Consider the following 16,234-nt stretch of genomic DNA (forward strand, 5'->3'; position numbering starts at 1 on the left):
TTTTTATAGCGCTGCTGGGACACGGAGCATAGCTCCGCCCCCGAAGCCCCGCCCCATCTCTAATCATTTTGCTAATCCATCGATGAAGGGAAACCATCTGGTTCTCCCCCATCGATGGCAAAAGTATTCGACATCGGCCATAAACCATCGATGATTCGCGATGGTCGATGGCCATCCCTAACCCAGAACAAAGAGCACGAAGCAGCGGCAAGTAGCTCAACGCATGCTGGGAATCAGCTATTGGTCTTTCAAATCTCCCGCCAATCGGAACTACCCCGCTAGTACATCACGCGAATCTCGCCCGTGACCCCGCCCCTCTGGGTGTGAACGTAAAAGAAAACGAGTTTCCTATATAAACACCCATTGAGCAGCGGCCCCCTCCTTATTATCGCGGCGGCAGTAAACTTGGTCCGTTCTTCTGTTTGACGCTGGGCAAAACACATCGCAGCACGTAACCGTGGGGCGGAAGGTTACACAGTACCGTGCGAGGGTCCCGTCTGTATCAGTCCGCGAGGCGAAGGCAGAGCTAACGGCAGAGGCCGCCATTTTGTGCAGCGCAGACGCCCGTTGAGCAGCGGGAAGAAGCCTTTGATTCCACCTCTTGTTTTTATTTCTATCCTGAATCGGTCCCTTTAAAGCCTTCAAGCTGGAGATGTCAGGAGGTGGCGTGATTAGGGGGCCGGCGGGCAACAACGATTGCCGCATTTATGTTGGGAATCTACCTCCCGACATACGTACCAAGGACATCGAGGACGTTTTCTACAAGTATGGCGCCATCCGCGACATCGACCTCAAGAACCGCCGTGGAGGCCCGCCCTTCGCTTTCGTGGAATTTGAAGACCCCAGGTAATGACTACTATGTTAAGACTCCTTTATGTGAGTATGGCGGCCATTCATAGCTGCCGATTAGTTTTCGTCGGTGAAGGGGTTCTAGCCGTTACCGTTCGCCTATTAGCGGGTGCAGTGAGCTGCCTTTATAGTGTGTGATTCCTGCAGCTGACCCGACCGTCACGCACGGTGCATTCCCTATACCTACTAATTATGGTGCTGTTCCGTTGGCGGCGGCGGGATTGTATCATGTGTGGAGCATCCATTTGCACATGTAGTGCTTGCCGCATGATTACACGTGCTCCGTGGCGCCCCTAGTGTTACTACAGCATGATGAATCCTTTGTCTTCCCGTTCTCTTCTATGTCCCGCTTATTCATTTTAACGTAGAGTTCTTGAATTTCGCTATACTTGTGTAGGAAAGCTGTGGATTTGTGTCTTGTTATCGTAATTGCACGTTTGGGACTATGGATTTCAAATACCAACAACTTTTTTTATAGCTTATGTTTTCTTTCTCCTAGGGATGCTGAAGATGCAGTGTATGGAAGAGATGGCTATGATTATGATGGTTATCGTTTGCGTGTTGAGTTTCCACGTAGTGGAAGAGGGGCTGGAGGTAGAGGAGGCGGAGGAGGTGGCAGCGGTGGTGGAGGAGGAGGAGGTGGTGGTGGCGGCGGAGGAGGTGGCGGTGGTGGAGGAGGAGGTGGCGGCGGTGGTGGGGCACCACGAGGAAGGTACGGGCCTCCTTCCAGACGCTCGGAGTACAGAGTGGTTGTATCAGGTAAGTTTAGGGTTTATCTTTCAGTATCTATTTTACTCCATTAAAAGGGATACTCATTGGCCTGTTAATAGGAATACCCAGGGACAACATGGTGGAGATCCCAAGTCTAGAGGACTTTTGGGTGTAACTGATACACTTTTGCAATAGTAGTCTGTGTGCACCCCCCCATCCCACTCCGTGGAATCCTCGATTATATGTCGTGAGTCAATCTATGCCCATTGGAGCAATTCAATTGTTGCTCTCATAGTGTTTTCTGACGATGATGAAAACACTAGATTTTATACTGCTTTCACATTGCAGAAACGGGTATTGACCCTGTATTCTTAAATGGGACTTTAAAACGGGTCTGAACCTTAAGACCTTTCACATTGCAGGTGAAAACCGTTTTAAAAAGCATTTAATACCAAACCTGTTTAACCCCCAAGGGACACGTTTCAAGCCATAGAAATAGAGCCATTCACACTGCCTGAAAAACGGCTTTGAAACGTGTAGGACTCTGCTTTTTAAACGTGTTGAAATACCAGTTAACTTTAACCGGTAAATCAACTCTGGCACCTTCACACTGCAGCCTTAAACGTTTTAAAAAGGAAAAAAAACGGCAATATACAGTTTTAAAAGTGCAGTGTGAAAGGGGTATTAGTCTCTCTTGGAGATGTTGACAAAATATGGCTCAACTCAATATTAGGTCTAGGAAATGTCAACATACTGGAGATGTAACTGCCAGAGTAAAAAAAGTAGTTAACACTATATTATGCGGTAGATGTGCCCAGGGTCCAGGATAAGCAATATCCCTCACGATTCAGCTGCATACCCAAAAGGAGAAAACTGGATTTTATTTAAAGAAAGGGTTTATTTGCTGCTTTATACACACTGATTGTTTCAAGTATTCATTTAGGGGAAGCAATCTTTTGAGTCATGCATTTGATTCTTGTAGCAACATCCTATAAGTATAGATAATCCTTTTAATACAGGTGTATGGTTGCCAACTGTTTCTGACCTATTATAATTTTATTTATAAGGCGCCACAAGTGTTTTGCAGCGCCGTACAAAAGGAACAATACAGGGAGACAAAACTTGGCATAACATTAAATAAAAAAAATAGAGTACAAAGATTTAGGGGGATATTTAATCTCCTGCTGCCATTCCCGACTGGGATCTCGGCAGAATGTGCCCGACTTGACAAGCAGTCGGGTACATTCTGCCGGGAATTGACAAGCTCCCGACTGCAGCTCACCGCTTCTTGCGGCCACGCCCCTTCTCTGTGCTTGGCAGGCGGGACACCTGCAAAATCCCTGTTGAGCCAGCCAAGAATGGGACCGGTTCATGGCTCTTGGGCCAGCCCGACAGTCGTGACCTTACATTGAATACCCCCTCAAGACATTGGATTTAAGGAGAAAATAAAGTTTAATGTTTCTATGATTTTTGTTTAAATCTTGTGAACATAGTGTATAAACATGCTTTATTAGGTAATTACTTAGCAATTCTACTTTTTTTTTTTTTTAGGGTTACCTCCAAGTGGAAGCTGGCAGGATTTAAAGGATCACATGCGTGAAGCAGGTGATGTATGTTATGCAGATGTTTTCCGTGATGGTACTGGTGTCGTGGAATTTGTACGAAAAGAAGATATGACCTATGCTGTACGGAAACTGGATAACACAAAATTTAGGTCGCATGAGGTAGGTATATTTTGCACTGAGACTTCAATTTAATGTATAAGTGGTAATAAGATATAAGTGGGAACTAAACTCTCTTCAATGGGATGTAGCACCCGGGGAAGTTACTGGGCGCTATGTGCCCCCTACTGTGAGTAATACCCAGAGCTTATTCATGGTAAAGTAACCTTGGCTTAAGGGCAGGAAGCTGTTGCTGCTTGTGGTGACACTAAAAGCACTAGCTAGTGTGGATTTTTTGCTATCACCCCTAAAAGTGCACAAGCAAAAACAGTAGCTTATGCTGTTAACGTGCATTTGCTGAAGTTCTGACCACTTAATCCAGGTGCTTACATCCCTGTGGTGAGAACTTAATCCACTAGTACGTTTATGGATTGCAAGGTTTACAGTAAAAATGGATCACTTGGACTTCAGTCATCTACATTCAAGTACATCTTGCCTGAAATACATGGCTATTTAAGCTTGGTTTGTTCAATCCCAGGTTCTGTCTATTTAATAGGGAGAAACTGCCTACATTCGTGTAAAAGTTGATGGCCCAAGAAGCCCAAGCTATGGAAGATCACGTTCTCGCAGTCGTAGTCGTAGCAGGAGCCGTAGTAGAAGCAACAGTCGCAGCCGCAGCTACTCTCCAAGAAGAAGCCGAGGATCCCCACGCTATTCTCCCCGCCACAGCAGATCTCGTTCCCGTACATAGATTGATGCATTTTTTTTGTAGACCCTTGCATTGTATACAGTTCTTTCAGTACTCTGCTTTTTTTTTTTTACTTAAATGGAAATGGTAATACTTTTGTGTAGAATAGCCAGGATAATCATACCTACTTATTCCTGCTAAAGTAGTTAAAGCCAGATTGTCCATTTTAACTGATGTAGACTAACAAGTTAGCCAGCCACTACCAGAAGCGCCAGATACTGTTATCTGCAATGGTCATGCCAATGGGAATTTGGTTATGGTATCTAACTTTTTTTTTAATTTGTGGGGAAATCTTATTTTACCTTGCCTTTTCGTGTGTCTTTCTGTAGACATATCTGAAGAGATGGATTAAAGGATTATGGAGGACATTTCAATCATTTTAGGATTGTCAAATGGAGGCTTGAGGAGGATCAAATCAAAAATGGAGGCCATGGTATGACTCCAAGTGTTATTGTGAGACAAAATTGGCAGTATTGATTTTATGCTAGTATTGATTTATCTGAGGTAGATTTCTTGCTCATAAAAGTGAATAGTGCTTTGTAACGAATGATCCACCACAATTCACTTGTTTTGTGGGCCTCAATGTATATAGAGTATAATATCAGTACTGCTAACTCTGCATGTCCTCTGACTGGTAAACATTGCTATTGTCTGTTTTTTTTTTTGCCAGACTTAAATTCAAACTGAAATGTCTGTAGAATGCTGTGCAAGGAGTTTCGTTGTGATGAACCTACTAACTAATTTACATGTGTTTGCAGTAGTGTAGGTGGCACACTACCCTCACTCAATCACTTTCTCAAACTATGCTTCTAAAGTAGTATACCAGCATACCCTGTATCAAGTCTTTATTTTCCTTTAATAAACATTACAGGTAGTCCCACACATATCCAACAGACTGACATTGAGGAAGCCTGAAAGCAGTTTGCTTGGTTTCAGTTAGTATTTATATCTGTCAGCTACTCTAGTTCATTTTCCTAATTACAAAAAAATCATAAACTTCCCCACCGCAAGCCTTTAGTGAGTGACAAGTTTATAGACTGGACTCACTAAATATTTTACTGCAGACCAACAACAAATACACAAACTTTTCATACTTCTCGGGAAATTGATTAAACCTTTTTAAGTGAATAATGAATTGTTGCGCTTAAGGGTAAGCCATAGCTTGACTGACACTTATTGAAGTGGTAATACAGAAACATGTAAAAGTGGGCTTGTCTTTAAACACACTGGAGGCATCGATCTGGTCAGCATGATCTGGTGTGCAGCCTATCGGTTTGCTAGAAACTGATGTCATAAAGGAAATCACACATCTATTGATTTGGAACTCGTAGGACTTTTTTACCTTCAACCGTTCCCTCCATGGTGTGTAATGATATGTCCATTTTTAACTTCATCTAATTTTTTGTTTGCCTCAATACCTGTAAAAACCCCTTCTGATAAATGTATTTGCTATTCTACTTTCTATTTTGTTAGTAGTTTTTCTTTTTTTTTCTCCAAAACTATTGTCATAAAAAAAACTGGCTGCGTAAACAGTCATAATTCTACAACATACCCTCAATTTATTTCAAGTGTTGTGAATTTTTTTTATGAATGTAATTGAGTGTTGCTGAGTTGGTGTTTTTTTTTTTTTTTTCTATTTTGTCTTTTGTAATTCACATAGAACCCCAGTGCACCCTATTTTCATTCCACTCTGACAGGTATACAGTTAATAAAGTAGCCGATTAGATTTTGAAGCTTTTCAAACATGCCACATCAGTCAATAGATTTTTGTTTTGGGAAATGGAATTGTTATATGTGCATATCCTTTTTCTTTAAAAAATAAATATATACATTTTTTTAAAGACTGCACACATAACTGATCAGTTCCCAGAAACCTATGTTGATAATATCTAACTATGCCTCTTTTTTTGGTTTTGCTGGTTATAAAGGTTTGGATTGGAGAGGGCTCACTGGATCCCAATCCTGGAGCTGGATCAATGGATTCAAATCATAGGAAGGAGTGAATAGGATAGGGAGGATGAATAACCAGGATTCATGGAGCGGAATCAGATAACAAGAACATAGGAATGGATTCCTGCCCCATCTAAACCGCATTCATGTGGATTTTTTACATCAATTGGCTATTCTGTAGATTTTTTTTTTCCATTTTTCTAACAAGTGGAGCGCTTAGGATGCAAGAAGGAGTTGCATTTTTTTTCTCCCTTCTTATTTTTGTTAAAAGCAAAGAGGAGGCCAGAGGCGCACTGGAGCCATCTCCTGGGAAGGATACACCACCAATAGATGGTAATCAAAAACGGGTTACTAGGGTGGGTGGGGGTTGGCTAAGTATGACATCTAGTAAACTATTACTAAACATGGGTGTTTTTTTTTTTTTTTTTTTTTTTTTAAAGACAGGGCTTTTATTGGTTTGAGGATCTTGTTTCTGAAAACAATTTTAAAAACCAAATAAATTCTAACTTTACAATCTTATCCCCACTGTGCAGGCTTCTATAATAGGTGAATAGTTGCTCCTTTGGGAGCTTTCAGTTTGATCCAACTCAACTGATCTACTTCTGAATAACCTGTACTTTTAACATGGGAAGCAACTGGCATGGTTCTTGACCAATTCCCTTTCTCTTCCCTCCCCACTCCCCTTTGGTTATCACCCAAAACATGAATTGAAAAGCTCAGATCAGGTGGTCTAAATCTGAAGGCTTAATTGGTCAGTACTTAAACTGTATATGGGTGCACTGAGCAATTAAGTACCCATGTGCACACATTTAAACTGTTCTTTGTGTACATTTAATAAAAATCTTTTCAAAAAGTTCTGTGTAAAGTTAACCAGTGTCTTGTTTGGGGCAGCTTAGGTAGACCTGGTAAATTAGTTAAATGTGTACATAGATTAGTATTTAATGGGTAATTTTAAGCATTGTTTGGGCAGTAGACAATGGAAAGTGTTAATCATGTATGGTTACCCTGTGTGATCCTAGAAGGGGCTTCAGCATTTTTAATTTGCTGCAGACAGCTAATTACCATTCTCAATACAGTCAGGAGTGATTCCACAAACTGTAACTGCATGTTCAAGAGTTCTGGGGTCTTGGCTGCACTTTGGAATCACTCCCAGAGTCACCTCCACACTCCATTGTGGCGTGTGCCCACTGTTGCGCATCTATTGTAACTACTAAAATGGTTCTGCCAATAGATGCCTATTAGACATTGCAGTAATGTTTTTTTTCTCTGCCTTTTGTAGGTATGAGGAAAAAGTCTGGGTGCTCAATCTAACTTTGCATGTCTAAACATATAGCAACAATTGAAAATATGATAAATGCCTACAAGGGATATGTACCTCATTTGAATTGCAGCCCTCAGTGTCAAGGCTTGCCTAAGTGGTGTCAATTGAAACTTTAGAGAGCTTCAGGAAATACAAGGCATATATTCAATTAGTGCCGAGCGCAATCCATCACACGTGTCGGAATGGATCCGACACTAGCTACCTAATCAGCGGCCAAATTGGGATGTCTGATTTGGTTGCCGCTGCTCATCGAGCCGGAATGGGCGAGCGATGGTGGGACACAGTGCCAGGTGAGGCTGCTCTTGCCTGGTGGCAGGACACAATGAGCGGTGAGGAGGGTGCGGTAGGTGGACTGGGCTGCTGCTGCTCACCCGGCACCATCCTCCCTGCTTCGACATTTGTCTGAGTGACAGAAACAGGGCCAAAACCTTTTGGGTTTGGCCATGATCTGTCAAAAGCAGGTGGATTGGGGGCTATTAACTAAACATGGTTTTCCGACCGGTCGGAAAAACACTCTGTATTGAATAGGTCGGAACCCCTTCCAACCTATTAAACGGACCGTTTTCTGGCGACTGCAGTTTTGACGGGAATTAAATATACCCATGAGTCCCATCTGAAAGTTGTGCATTTATTAATTGTGTAAATCCAAGAAAATTTGCTTTAATGGCTAAATGAGAGCAAACAATATAACTCCATTTACATACCTCTCCAATATTTATTATTGACCTGTATATCACTGGTCTTTCTACTTTCAAAGACATGTTGGCCATATCCTCTCACTTTTGCATCCTTTTCGATTTGCCTTAACCCCCATTCCAGCCCCTACTCACCAGCTGCCTTTTTAGTTGAAATTTTATTTAGACCAGGCCATATACCTGGTCTCTTTAGTAACTGGATGCAAGTTGTTATTTAGGCTCCCTGTACCAAACCAGTTCACTGTATTAAACAGATTGCATGTGTAATTCTATCTAAATACTGTATGCGTAGTTTAGAACAGTTTTTTCACGCAAAGAAGTGTGGCTATTACCACAAATATTGAAAGAAAAAAAAAATCTCGATTAGTAAAATAACAAAGGTTTAAGATAGCTTTTTCGGTAAAACTCATTGGTATTTGTATATTGGTGATAGAACACAGCTGCAGATCCTTGAATTAATGTCTGCACAGAATTATACCTACGTGCTGCTATCCTAACTGTTGGGAAAACTTTGAAGTAGAGGTCTTCTGGCACTCAGGAAGTTTCAGAACTCTTGGCAATTGCCGTAAGTTTACTAACCTTTTTTCTTTCTTTTTAGTGGTGTATTAAAGTGACTTACCATTCTGTTTAGTACTGTTTTTATTTATATATATATATATATATATATATATATATATATATATATATATATATATTTTCACACTTTAGGATCACCTAAATGTATTAATGGCCAAGTGGTGGAAAATTAATGTTCCCCAAGTCCTGTGAAACACACAGCCGCATCCCTAAAGAAAAAAATGTAAATATTAAATTGCACCCATGGGATTGGTGGATTGGTGAAGGTAGCTTCTAATCTAATTGCTGTGCACCAATTGTATACCAATGTTTAAAAACCAAATGCTTGATTCACCTATTTCCCTCCGTGCCTCTTTTTGGTCTATATTTTGTAATGTTTAACTTCTATTTTAGCATAAAGATCAGGCATGTCCAATGTTGGCCCTCCAGATGTTGTGAAACTACACATCCCAGCATGCTTTGCAATAGTTTTAGCATTCTCTAATAGAAAAACTGGCAAAGCATGCTGGGGTGTGTGGTTTCACAACATCTGGAGGGCCAATGTTGGACATGCCTGATATAGATAAATGCCCTCTGTAGATAATGACCTTGGTTATGCTAGGCTGCAGTGATAAGTGTTTAGTTGTAACATTAACTTAAACTAGAATATATAGCCAGTTAGCCAATTGTGCGGACAACTGCATTGTGTTATTAAGCTAACTTGGGTAGATACATATTTCATGAAGCTAAAACCAGTGCTTCTGTTAATTATGGAGAAGCATTGCAGGTTCTATAGTCTTGCATTTTTCGGTACTTGTTTCCTAGCATGGTGCCAGTCGTGGGTGTTCGTATACCTTAAGTTAAGGTATGTGATGGATGCGACCAACGCGATTTTAGGGCTATTTTTAGCCTTTTCCCCGACAATTAAAAAATCACGTCCATCGTATGCCTTAAGTTAAGGCATGCGATGCGACCAACGCAATTTAACATTGAATGCATTGTATTCAATGTTAAATTCCTATGTAAAATCGGGTCCATTGTATGCCATTATAATGGCATACAATGCGATGGACCTGATTTTACATAGGGAACAATGTTAAATGGGCCAATGGACCTGATTTTATTTCATTGTATACCCACCCCGATGATGGGTAATTTACATGACAAATCCCCCCCCCCCCACACTGTTAACGCCACTCCACGATGAATGCCAACCCGAAGCGTGGCGAGCGCAGCGGTACGTGTCCTCCGACCTTTTTATACCCCAACTATCCATGTCGGCGAGGAGTTGATCTTATATAGTGTGGCGAGCCCTGCAAGGGGATGCGTAATACCTGTGAAGTAATGCGCGAGACTCGCCACGCTTCGGGGTCGGTGGCTCGCTGCGCTCGCCACACTATAAAATCAACTCCACGCCGACGTGCATAGTGGGGGTATGAAAAGGTCGTAGGACGCGGGCTCGCCGCGCTCCAGGGGTGGCGTTAACAATGGGGGGCCATTTGACCCATCAGGGTGGGGAAACAATGAAAATTGGGGTCTGGGGGGCATTTACCATTGTGGTCAATGTAAAATCTGGTCTTGGACCATTTTACATTGGTTCCAATGCAAAAATCGCATGAGATAAACGCGATTTTTTGGGACCCGATGGATACAATTTCCATCGCTGGCGTGCTAGGAAACAAGTACCCATTTTTCCATTTAGATCAGTTATTTGGATTTTTTTAAAGATCAATAAAGGTAAACACTGAATATTGTTTAGGTGCAAGGTTGTCAAATTCTTGGATGTTGTGTATACCATTATGATTGTAATTTGTTTGTGCTAAATAACGTTTCACCTTAGTGCTGAGTAATTCAACTACAGGGATTGATTCAATTAGCAATTCTGGAAATGTTGGGAAATTCCAATTGAAAGTGCAACGGTATATGCTGTGCTATATAATAAACTAAATAAATATGACAACCATTTGCTCCCAAACACTTAAAAATACACAATAGTCATTCAGACAATTTGATTAACCCTAGTGTGGTACCATGAAAATATTTATGTTGCTAGTACCATGGGGTCCATGTGACTCCACGGTAAAAAACTTACTAAATATATCACCAGATTAAACACTGTTTATTACAATGACTTGTTTTTGTCCAAATGATAGTGCACAACACTTCATGTGTGAATTTCTGATTAATTTGCATCATCTCTGTAGGCATAACTTTTACTACTCCCAGCTCAAATAATCCTCAGTATTGTGTTCATCTTCAGTGCCGATGGTACTGAGGTCCTCCAAAGATGTGACAACAGCTTCAGGTGACAATCTGTTGATTCAACATTGTGTTGCACTGTGCATGTCACAGAACCTTGAAATAAGGAAAAATACATATAAAACATGGACGTATTATAGGGTCCATTTGAACACAAACAGTAAATAAACAAAGAAACAAAAAACAGCAAATGTGCCATTATTACAAATCTTTTAATGGTGGTTGCAAAGAAACAATGGTTCAAAGAGGAGTGGAGTCAGATAGACCCCATGGTAACAGACCAAGGTTAAATTCATTTGATTTAACACTGGGGTAGCCAACCCTAGTCCTCGAGAGCTACCAACAGTGCATGTTTTACAGGTCTCCTCACAGAATCACAAGCGAGCTAATTAGCTCCATCTGTGTATTTTTTAAAATGTGTCAGTGATTAATGAGTGCAGCTGTGCAGCAGCTAGGTTGTCTGGAAAATGTGAACTGTTGGTAGCTCTCGAGGGCTAGGGTTGGCTACCACTGATTTAACACATTTATTTGAACAGTCCTTTTTATCGATTTTCCAGCATTTAAGGCAGTGGTTCCCAACCCTGGTCCTTAAGTACCCCCAACAGTGCACGTTTTCCAGGTCACCCAACAGGTGCACTCATTATTCAGTCACATTTTAAAAGATCCACAGGTGGAGCTAATTATTTTGCCTCTGATTCTGTGTGGAGACTTGGAAAATGTGTACTGTTGGGGTTACTTGAGGACCAGGGTTGGGAACCACTGATTTAAGGCAAATGGTTGATTTCTCATTTGCTCCATTATGTTGCCAGGTGTTTAGTCTCTTAACGATCGATTAACTTTGGATGTGTACCCATCTTTACACCTACACACAGTAGATCTGGGGTGAGCTACCAACAGTGCATGTTTTACAGGTCTCATAGAATCACAAGTGAGCTAATTAGCTCCATCTGTATCTTAAAATGTGTCCGTGATTAATGAGTGCAGCTGTGCAGCAGCTAGGTTGTCTGGAAAATGTGAACTGTTGGTAGCTCTTGAGGGCTAGGGTTGGCTACCACTGCAGTAGACAATACTTTGCAGATATTTAAGTTCAGATCTGTTTAGGCTGCAGAGTGACCTCTATTCAGGCCTCTTCCACTGGAAATTGTATGAAGCCATTTCTTTAAAACCACCATGCTGGGGCATTTAAACACTCAAGATTAGTAGTCAAATATCCCTATTAAGTAATGTTTTATAGATCTAATTATGCAAAGGTGCATCAATTTGTTAAATAGCAATTCTGTTTCCACAGAAAAAAAAAAAGTTAAACGATTTGCTGAGGGTACCTGAGGATAGTGGTCAGATGCTGTCCTCACAAATAACTAATCGTTCCTGGTTTCAAGACCACCTGTGGATTCTTTTTTCTATGCATCATGTCTTGACTATTTTTAATTTCTAGACCTTCAATCCTTGTTTAGACTGTATAGTTATACCTTCCAATCCTGTGTAATACAATCACTGAGGCACAACAACTGACTAGGGTTCCTGATCTACTCTCCGTACAGGATTCTTTGCTGTGCTTAGGGTTACCACCTCATCTCTTTAATTCCGGACACATTAATTACACAGGTTCTGTGGCAGTTTAAATCCAGGTGGGTTCTGTGGCAGTTTAAAACAAGGTGAAATGGAGTCATGAAGTCAGCCAGCCACAGAACCTGTGTAATTAATATGTGTCCGGAATTAAAGGGATGAGGTGGTAACTAGGGATGCCAATCCCGGGGCATTTTTTCAATCCCGTGAATCGGGATTGAAAAATGCTCAATCCCGGGATCCCCGGGATTGGCCTCTCTAATAAAATATTGACCCCGCCCCCTACACTGTCCGCCCCGCACATGTCATTGTAAATGCCTACAATCCCCCCCATCCCCCTGTACGTGAAAATGCAGTCACTTACTTTGGTTGTGACAGGCAGGAGTCTGTCTCCTGCGGACAGGCTGCACAGCGGGGTGGCGTATACTTGATCGCTGGGCCGGGCGTCTGCAACAGTGATCTGCGCTGACAGGCATAGCAGTGGCCAGGCTGCGCAGCATGACGTAATGTCAGGGGTCACGCTGCACAGCCTGGGCGCCGCCATGTCTGTCAGTGCAGATCAATGTCCTACCTAACAGCGGCGCCGCACGGGGGGGGGTGAGAAGAGTTAGCCGGGCAGCATCTGAGCCATATACTAGTGCTCAGCGCTGCCCGGCTTTGTGCATTTTACACGGGGTACTAATCCCAGAATCCCGGGATTGAAACCTTCAATCCCGGGATTCAAATCCCGCTGATTTTAGGCCTAAATCCCGGGATCCCGCCGATCCCAGGATTGGCCTCCCTAGTGGTAACCCTAGCTGTGCTCCTCTTACTAAACTCATTATTGCTTCTGGTTTACTACACTGATGATATGCTTGTGCCTCTTTATCTCACCCTCTTGTATTATGTTAAAACATGGTTGCCATGATATTCCGTTTAGTGAGGGACATCTAAATTACAGATTCTGTAGCTAATTTAAAATCGAGTATAATACAGATTTGAAGTTACAGTCCCAGAATCTCCAGATTATGTGTATCTCACTAAAGAGCAGCTCCAGCAAACTCTCTAATGTTTCTGTATACTAATGGCTCTCACTTTCTATTCATCTGCAAAATCTGTTTGTATCAAGTTTGCACTCGCCAATGACCCCTTCAATCTCCTTCAACCTACTTGCCATTATGGAACTGGGTTATCTCCTTTTAACACTACCTCCCTTGCTGCGCCATGCTGTTTCCTCCCACACAACCAACCGCAATCATGAAGGTGTTCAGGCTTTTCTATGATCATCTTTCTTCGGATTTCATGGTCACCAAAGGGTTAATGTCGGGTTGTAGGTAAATCCAGAGGAGTGGGGCGCCAACTAGCAATGCTTTCAGGATTCCCATAATGCTCGGCTTCTCACCTATAACCCTGCATCCATGCTCAGCGCCTCAATTTTTTTGTTGGTACCAGCAGCAGGAAGCTGCTGAACCATTTTTTTCCAGCAGGGATTGCCCAGAAGCAATCCCACAGCTTAATTATTTTTTAACATTCGGAGCACACTGTGGTCAATCTGGGTGCCTACAGCGCTCAGGTTCATCACCCCCACAGGTGCTTAATCTCCCACATGGCATGGGCCAAGAGGTTTACTTGCGGTAGAGCTGGCGTCTAGCACTACTCAGGCACTGGAGCCTTGGACAGTGTGGTCGGCACATCAGGGGCAGGTAAGAGCTTTCTTTTATAGTCGCTAAATCATACTCATACCGTGAATCTAGAAGACTACTGGCGTGGACACTGCTCACATATGGGGAATCCATTAGAATACCAGGTCTAGGTGTCCTCACCCATTGTACAGGGCTCACTAGTACCAGTGAGGGAAGTCCAGCCATAGGGGAGGTGGTGCTGGCCACCCAGGTGCCAGATTCCTGCCCTTAATCTGGATGTCGACAGCCATCTTCTGCATGCAGCCCTCGGGTCTTCACAAGTGTTGGGTTTGTCTCCCCTGTTAAAACGTCTACTGCTGACCGATTTTTACAGCATTCAAAGTCCTACCAGTACCCATAGACCAGGCATTCCCAACTACAGTCCTCAAGGCACACCAACAGTGCAGGTTTTAGAGATATCCATGCTTCAGCACAGATGGTTTAATCAGAATCACTCAGGTACTAATTAAGTCACCTTTGCTCAAGCCTGGATATTACTAAAACCTGCACTGTAAAGGTGAGTACACACAGGGGCAAGCTCCTGCGATTAGAATGGGGCTGAAAACGGGAGTGCGCACCCTGGTTGCCAGAGACCATATTTCCAGTGATTATAGCCCATATCGCTGCCGTGTGTACACTGCTTTAGTGTGCCTTGAGGACTGTGGTTGGGAATGCCTGCCATAGACGCTGAGTAGTTGATCAGAGTGCTTAGCTATTTATTAACAGTTTCTTATATAGTGCATACATATTCTGCAGCGCTTTAGAGTATAAGTGAACATTCACATCAGTCCCTGCCCCAGTGGAGCTTACAATCTATATTCCCTACCACATGTACACACATAGACAGTCTAGGGTTAATTTGTTTGGGAGCCAATTAGCCTACCAGTATATTTTTGAATTGTGGTAGGAAACCGGAGTACCCGGAAGAAACCCACGCAAGTACAGGGAGAATATACAAACTCTGCACAGTTATGGCCCCCATAAATCAGCAATCACAATTAATTGCTTCTCAGATCCAGTGCTTTATTTTTTCCTCAGATAAATGGTTTCTTCAATCAATTTGGCTTGCCCACACTACAGATTTGTTTCAGTGATCAGTTTTCATGTTAGAATGCCCACACATACAAAAATGATACTCCAATAAAACCAGATTTTTAAACATGTTTAAAAAAACTGATTCAGCAATCGATTTGCGATCCCTATTAAATTTTGATTGGGATCGCCAAAAGGCGGAGCCCACACATTAAAGATTAATTGTGACAATCATCTCCAAAACAGGATTGTCACAATTAATTGTTGATGTATGGGGCCCATTAAAGCCATTGTGGGAACCAAACCCATGACCTCAGTGCCGTGAGGCAGTAATGCTAACCTTTACACCATCCGTACTGCAATGTACTGTACCTAAAATCGCTGCATTGTATGTGAGTGATGTTCTACTTGTTTCTGCTGTCTGTCCTTCCCCCTCCCTCTTATTTGGAATATTTTATCCACTTTCTCTGCTATCTGTGACCAAGGGGGTTATTCAGGTTGATTCGCAGCCTTGCGAGTCCACCAAACCCTGCCCGGCGAACGCACGCCCCCCCCCCCCCCCCCCCCCCGCCGCCCCAGCAAAGTGCGGCTTCGCCCGCACAGCAGCGAATGGATGTTTTGCATAAACATCCATTCGCTTTGCTGGGGTGTCCGCCCACATCATTCGATGGTCACCGACCATCGAATGATGTTTAGCGTGCACGCTTATATAAGTGACTTTTGAGTTACTTACATTTGCGTGCACGCTGGCGTGATATGGGCGGGCAGCTGACATCCGGTGATGTCAGCTACCCGGCCCACACACCCGCGTCACTGCCTCATTACCATGAGAACGCCCATGGAACGCTGGGCGTTCCCATATGGTAATGGGGCAGCCCGGCGCCCCCCCCCCCCCCAACCGCTGCCATGGGTGCGTGTACCATATGCCTGCACATGTGCAGATACCCGTCTGCGCATGCGCAGATGGCCAACATCGGAACTGCGTGCGAATGCACGCAGATCTGAATAAGGCCCCAGAAGTGTTAGGGGGTTTATCCTTTTGTCACACAAAATTACCACACTAGGTCACCCTTGAGGCTTATACATGTAGTGTGTGTGAGATCGGGATCCCGACAGTCATTAACCCGACTTCGGGTTCCCGACTGTTAAAACACAGACGGCCGGGTTCCCGATGGCCGTCGGCTATTTTTTTTTTACCTCGTGGGAGTCCACGACCCCCATAGAGG

At 43.0% G+C, this 16,234-nt stretch overlaps 1 protein-coding gene across 3 annotated transcripts; it reads left to right on the plus strand.

Moving 5' to 3' along the window:
- The first annotated feature begins 301 nt into the window (after positions 1-301).
- Positions 302-10,933, plus strand: SRSF1 (serine and arginine rich splicing factor 1). 3 transcript variants are annotated; one of them, XM_083173247.1, is made up of 7 exons: positions 302-846; positions 1,349-1,608; positions 3,112-3,284; positions 3,778-4,402; positions 5,898-6,252; positions 8,369-8,500; positions 10,695-10,933. In XM_083173247.1, exons 1-4 carry the CDS (start codon positions 653-655, stop codon positions 3,970-3,972), a joined length of 822 nt encoding a protein of 273 aa, XP_083029373.1. In that variant the 5' UTR covers positions 302-652; the 3' UTR covers positions 3,973-4,402; positions 5,898-6,252; positions 8,369-8,500; positions 10,695-10,933. The 3 variants fall into 3 exon arrangements, with proteins under 3 accessions (XP_083029373.1, XP_083029374.1, XP_083029372.1); XM_083173248.1 differs by lacking the exon at positions 10,695-10,933 and adding an exon at positions 8,644-10,194; XM_083173246.1 differs by lacking the exons at positions 8,369-8,500; positions 10,695-10,933 and having other exon boundaries at positions 5,898-6,772.
- Positions 10,934-16,234: the final 5,301 nt, after the last annotated feature.

This window comes from Crinia signifera, chromosome 2, assembly GCF_055691185.1.
Source record: "Crinia signifera chromosome 2, ASM5569118v1, whole genome shotgun sequence".
Lineage (NCBI taxonomy): Eukaryota > Metazoa > Chordata > Amphibia > Anura > Myobatrachidae > Crinia > Crinia signifera.